At 53.7% G+C, this 6,216-nt stretch overlaps 1 protein-coding gene across 1 annotated transcript in view; it reads left to right on the top strand.

The window, feature by feature from the left end:
* Positions 1-5,618, top strand: part of LOC135535395 (serine/threonine-protein kinase DCLK1-like) — a gene marked incomplete at both ends in the record, with an annotated part of 9,505 nt that extends 3,887 nt beyond the window's left edge. The window contains 2 exons of the mRNA XM_064962070.1: positions 4,940-5,053; positions 5,545-5,618. Coding sequence (XP_064818142.1) covers positions 4,940-5,053; positions 5,545-5,618 — 188 coding nt within the window. The remainder of the gene's footprint in view (positions 1-4,939; positions 5,054-5,544) is intronic.
* Between the last annotated feature and the right edge of the window lie 598 nt (positions 5,619-6,216).

Here is a 6,216-nt window from a genome sequence, read left to right as displayed (position 1 = left end):
CTCCTCTTCCTCCCATTCCTTCTCTCCTCTTCCTCCTCCTCCCATTCCTTCTCTCCTCTTCCTCCTCCTCCACCTCCCATTCCTTCTCTCCTCTTCCTCCTCCTCCTCCTCCCATTCCTTCTCTCCTTTTCCTCCTCCTCTTCCTCCCATTCCTTCTCTCCTCTTCCTCCTCCTCCTCCTCCCATTCCTACTCTCCTTTTCCTCATCCTCCTCCTCCCATTCCTTCTCTCCTCTTCCTCCTCCTCCTCCTCCCATTCCTTCTCTCCTTTTCCTCCTCCTCTTCCTCCCATTCCTTCTCTCCTCTTCCTCCTCCTCCTCCTCCCATTCCTACTCTCCTTTTCCTCATCCTCCTCCTCCCATTCCTTCTCTCCTTTTCCTCCTCCTCCTCCTCGCATTCCTTCTCTCCTCTTCCTCCTCCTCCTCCTCCCATTCCTTCTCTCCTTTTCCTCCTCCTCTTCCTCCCATTCCTTCTCTCCTCTTCCTCCTCCTCCTCCTCCCATTCCTACTCTCCTTTTCCTCATCCTCCTCCTCCCATTCCTTCTCTCTTCTTCCTCCTCTTCCTCCCATTCATTCTCTCCTTTTCCTCCTCCTCCTCCTCGCATTCCTTCTCTCCTCTTCCTCCTCCTCCTCCTCCCATTCCTTCTCTCCTTTTCCTCCTCCTCTTCCTCCCATTCCTTCTCTCCTCTTCCTCATCCTCCTCCTCCCATTCCTTCTCTCCCTTTTCCTCATCCTCCCTCCTCCCATTCCTTCTCTCCTCTTCCTCCTCTTCCTCCCATTCATCCTCTCTTCTTCCTCCTCTTCCTCCCATTCCTTCTCTCTTCTTCCTCCTCTTCCTCCCATTCCTTCTCTCCTCTTCCTCCTCCTCCTCCTCCCATTCCTTCTCTCCTTTTCCTCCTCCTCTTCCTCCCATTCCTTCTCTCCTCTTCCTCCTCCTCTTCCTCCCATTCCTACTCTCCTTTTCCTCCTCCTCCTCTTCCCATTCCTTCTCTCTTCTTCCTCCTCTTCCTCCCATTCATTCTCTCATTTTCCTCCTCCTCCTCCTCCCATTCCTTCTCTCCTCTTCCTCCTCCTCCTCCTCCTCCTCCTCCCATTCCTTCTCTCCTCCTCCTCCCATTCCTTCTCTCCTCCTCTTCCTCCCATTCATTCTCTCCTCTTCCTCATCCTCCTCCTCCTCCCATTCCTTCTCTCCTCTTCCTCTTCCTCTTCCTACCATTCATCCTCTCCTTTTCCTCCTCCTCTTCCTCCCATTCCTTCTCTCCTCTTCCTCCTCCTCCTCCTCCCATTCCTTCTCTCCTCTTCCTCCTCCTCCTCCCATTCCTTCTCTCCTCTTCCTCCTCCTCCTCCTCCTCCCATTCCTTCTCTCCTCTTCCTCTTCCTCTTCCTCCCATTCCTTCTCTCCTCTTCCTCCTCCTCCTCCTAACATTCCTTCTCTCCTCTTCCTCCTCCTCCACCTCCCATTCCTTCTCTCCTCTTCCTCCTCCTCCTCCCATTCCTTCTCTCCTTTTCCTCATCCTCCTCCTCCCATTCCTTCTCTCTTCTTCCTCCCTCCTCCTCCTCCCCATTCCTTCTCTCCTCTTCCTCCTCTTCCTCCCATTCCTTCTCTCCTCTTCCTCCTCCTCCTCCCATTCCTTCTCTCCTCTTCCTCCTCCTCCTCCTCCTCCCATTCCTTCTCTCCTCTTCCTCTTCCTCTTCCTCCCATTCCTTCTCTCCTCTTCCTCCTCCTCCTCCTAACATTCCTTCTCTCCTCCTCCTCCCATTCCTTCTCTCCTCTTCCTCCTCCTCCACCTCCCATTCCTTCTCTCCTCTTCCTCCTCCACCTCCCATTCCTTCTCTCCTCTTCCTCCTCCTCCTCCCATTCCCTTCTCTCCTCTTCCTCCTCCTCCTCCTCCCATTCCTTCTCTCCTTTTCCTCCTCCTCTTCCTCCCATTCCTTCTCTCCTCTTCCTCCTCCTCCTCCCATTCCTACTCTCCTTTTCCTCATCCTCCTCCTCCCCATTCCTTCTCTCCTCTTCCTCCTCCTCCTCCTCCCATTCCTTCTCTCCTTTTCCTCCTCCTCCTCCTCGCATTCCTTCTCTCCTTTTCCTCCTCCTCCTCCTCCCATTCCTTCTTTCCTCTTCCTCCTCCTCCACCTCGCATTCCTTCTCTCCTCTTCCTCCTCCTCCTCCTCCCATTCCTTCTCTCCTTTTCCTCCTCCTCTTCCTCCCATTCCTTCTCTCCTCTTCCTCCTCCTCCTCCTCCCATTCCTACTCTCCTTTTCCTCATCCTCCTCCTCCCATTCCTTCTCTCTTCTTCCTCCTCTTCCTCCCATTCATTCTCTCCTTTTCCTCCTCCTCCTCCTCGCATTCCTTCTCTCCTCTTCCTCCTCCTCCTCCTCCCATTCCTTCTCTCCTTTTCCTCCTCCTCTTCCTCCCATTCCTTCTCTCCTCTTCCTCATCCTCCTCCTCCCATTCCTTCTCTCCTTTTCCTCATCCTCCTCCTCCCATTCCTTCTCTCCTCTTCCTCCTCTTCCTCCCATTCATCCTCTCTTCTTCCTCCTCTTCCTCCCATTCCTTCTCTCTTCTTCCTCCTCTTCCTCCCATTCCTTCTCTCCTCTTCCTCCTCCTCCTCCTCCCATTCCTTCTCTCCTTTTCCTCCTCCTCTTCCTCCCATTCCTTCTCTCCTCTTCCTCCTCCTCTTCCTCCCATTCCTACTCTCCTTTTCCTCCTCCTCCTCTTCCCATTCCTTCTCTCTTCTTCCTCCTCTTCCTCCCATTCATTCTCTCATTTTCCTCCTCCTCCTCCTCCCATTCCTTCTCTCCTCTTCCTCCTCCTCCTCCTCCTCCTCCTCCTCCTCCTCCCATTCCTTCTCTCCTCCTCCTCCCATTCCTTCTCTCCTCCTCTTCCTCCCATTCATTCTCTCCTCTTCCTCATCCTCCTCCTCCCATTCCTTCTCTCCTCTTCCTCTTCCTCTTCCTCCCATTCATCCTCTCCTTTTCCTCCTCCTCTTCCTCCCATTCCTTCTCTCCTCTTCCTCCTCCTCCTCCTCCTCCCATTCCTTCTCTCCTCTTCCTCCTCCTCCTCCCATTCCTTCTCTCCTCTTCCTCCTCCTCCTCCTCCTCCCATTCCTTCTCTCCCTCTTCCTCTTCCTCTTCCTCCCATTCCTTCTCTCCTCTTCCTCCTCCTCCTCCTAACATTCCTTCTCTCCTCTTCCTCCTCCTCCACCTCCCATTCCTTCTCTCCTCTTCCTCCTCCTCCTCCCATTCCTTCTCTCCTTTTCCTCATCCTCCTCCTCTCATTCCTTCTCTCTTCTTCCTCCTCCTCCTCCTCCCATTCCTTCTCTCCTCTTCCTCCTCTTCCTCCCATTCCTTCTCTCCTCTTCCTCCTCCTCCTCCCATTCCTTCTCTCCTCTTCCTCCTCCTCCTCCTCCTCCCATTCCTTCTCTCCTCTTCCTCTTCCTCTTCCTCCCATTCCTTCTCTGCTCTTCCCTCCTCCTCCTCCCTAACATTCCTTCTCTCCTCCTCCTCCCATTCCTTCTCTACTCTTCCTCCTCCTCCACCTCCCATTCCTTCTCTCCTCTTCCTCCTCCACCTCCCAGTCCTTCTCTCCTCTTCCTCCTCCTCCTCCCATTCCTTCTCTCCTCTTCCTCCTCCTCCTCCTCCCATTCCTTCTCTCCTTTTCCTCCTCCTCTTCCTCCCATTCCTTCTCTCCTCTTCCTCCTCCTCCTCCTCCCATTCCTACTCTCCTTTTCCTCATCCTCCTCCTCCCATTCCTTCTCTCCCTCTTCCTCCTCCTCCTCCTCCCATTCCTTCTCTCCTTTTCCTCCTCCTCCTCCTCGCATTCCTTCTCTCCTTTTCCTCCTCCTCCTCCTCCCATTCCTTCTCTCCTCTTCCTCCTCCTCCACCTCCCATTCCTTCTCTCCTCTTCCTCCTCCTCCTCCCATTCCTTCTCTCCTTTTCCTCATCCTCCTCCTCCCATTCCTTCTCTCTTCTTCCTCCTCCTCCTCCTCCCATTCCTTCTCTCCTCTTCCTCCTCTTCCTCCCATTCCTTCTCTCCTCTTCCTCCTCCTCCTCCCATTCCTTCTCTCCTCTTCCTCCTCCTCCTCCTCCTCCCATTCCTTCTCTCCTCTTCCTCTTCCTCTTCCTCCCATTCCTTCTCTCCTCTTCCTCCTCCTCCTCCTAACATTCCTTCTCTCCTCCTCCTCCCATTCCTTCTCTCCTCTTCCTCCTCCTCCACCTCCCATTCCTTCTCTCCTCTTCCTCCTCCACCTCCCATTCCTTCTCTCCTCTTCCTCCTCCACCTCCCATTCCTTCTCTCCTCTTCCTCCTCCACCTCCCATTCCTTCTCTCCTCTTCCTCCTCCTCCTCCCATTCCTTCTCTCCTTTTCCTCCTCCTCCTCCTCCCATTCCTTCTCTCCTTTTCCTCCTCCTCCTCCTCGCATTCCTTCTCTCCTTTTCCTCCTCCTCCTCCTCCCATTCCTTCTCTCCTCTTCCTCCTCCTCCTCCTCCCATTCCTTCTCTCCTTTTCCTCACCCTCCTCCTCCCATTCCTTCTCTCCTCTTCCTCCTCTTCCTCCCATTCATCCTCTCCTTTTCCTCCTCCTCCTCCTCGCATTCCTTCTCTCCTTTTCCTCCTCCTCCTCCTCCCATTCCTTCTCTCCTCTTCCTCCTCCTCCTCCTCCCATTCCTTCTCTCCTTTTCCTCCTCCTCCTCCCATTCCTTCTCTCCTATTCCTCCTCCTCTTCCTCCCATTCCTTCTCTCTTCTTCCTCCTCCTCCTCCCATTCCTTCTCTCCTCTTCCTCCTCCTCCTCCTCCTCCTAACATTCCTTCTCTCCTCCTCCTCCTCCCATTCCTTCTCTCCTTTTCCTCCTACTCTTCCTCCCATTCCTTCTCTCCTCCTCCTCTTCCTCCCATTCCTTCTCTCCTCCTCCCATTGATTTTTCTCCTCTCTTCACTGTCTCTGCAGGATGATGGTGTGTCGGAGAATGAACAGGAGCTGTCAGTAGCAGGGAAGATAAAGAAACACTTCAACACCAGCCCTATAACTAACGACACCACCTCCGGAGTGTCAGTCATCACGGTATGCCCTGAACAGACTAATGCAGACATACAAAGCTATTTCCAGTCGGTTTTTTACTGGGCATTAGACTGTATTGGCTTTGTCTTTGGCTCTAAGGCTGACTGTACTGAGCTGTAAGTCTTACTGGTTATAAAGACATTTGTTTTAAAGGCATTACTGGTTTCTCTGTAAGTCCTACTGGTTTTAAAGGCATTACTGGTTTCTCTGTAAGTCTTACTGGTTTTAAAGGGATTACTGGTTTCTATGTAAGTCTTACTGGTTTTAAAGGCATTACTGGTTTCTCTGTAAGTCCTACTGGTTTTAAAGGGTTTACTGGTTTCTCTGTAAGTCCTACAGGTTTTAAAGGGTTTACTGGTTTCTCTGTAAGTCCTACTGGTTTTAAAGGGATTGCTGGTTTCTCTGTAAGTCCTACTGGTTTTAAAGGCATTACTGGTTTCTCTGTAAGTCCTACTGGTTTTAAAAGTGACTGGTTTCTTTGTCCTGTTGTGCAGTTGGACCACAGCTTCTCCATGCAGCGCTCTGGGTCGTTGGACTTCCACCAGCACCCGGCTATGTACTGGATAAGGTATAACCTGTTGCCACGACAACCCTCCTGCCTCTGCCTCTGTTTCCCGTGTCTCCACATACAGTGTGCTGATTGGCTGCTGGCTTCTGTGTGCTCTGTCAGCTCCACTCATGCCCCTCCCCTCCCCTCCTGCTCTACTCCCCTCCCCTCCTCTCCTATCCTGCTCCCCTCCCCTCCCCTCCTGCTCTACTCCCTCCCCCTCCCCTCCTCTCCTCTCCTGCTCTACTCCCCTCCTCACCTCTCCTCTCCTCTCCCTCCCTCTCCTCTCCTGCTCCCCTCCTCTCCTCTCCTCCCTCCCCCTCCTGCTCTACTCCCCTCCCCTCCCTCTTCTCTCCTGCTCTACTCCCTCCCCTCCCCCTCCTGCTCTACTCCCCTCCTCTTCTCTCCTGCTCTACTCCCTCCCCTCCTCTCCTCCTACTCCTGCTCTACTCCCCTCCCCTCCTCTTCTATCCTGCTCTACTCCCCTCCCCTCCCCTCCTGCTCTACTCCCCTCCTCTTCTCTCCTGCTCTACTCCCCTCCCCCTCCTCTCCTCCTACTCCTGCTTTACTCCCCTCCCCCCTCCTCTCCTACTTTACTCCCCTCCTGCTCTACTCCCCT

The sequence above is a fragment of the Oncorhynchus masou genome, unplaced genomic scaffold, assembly GCF_036934945.1.
Source record: "Oncorhynchus masou masou isolate Uvic2021 unplaced genomic scaffold, UVic_Omas_1.1 unplaced_scaffold_4876, whole genome shotgun sequence".
In the NCBI taxonomy this organism is placed as follows: Eukaryota; Metazoa; Chordata; class Actinopteri; order Salmoniformes; family Salmonidae; genus Oncorhynchus; species Oncorhynchus masou.
The sequence above is the reverse complement of the archived record's forward strand: the minus strand, read 5'-3'. Positions and strand labels throughout refer to the sequence as shown.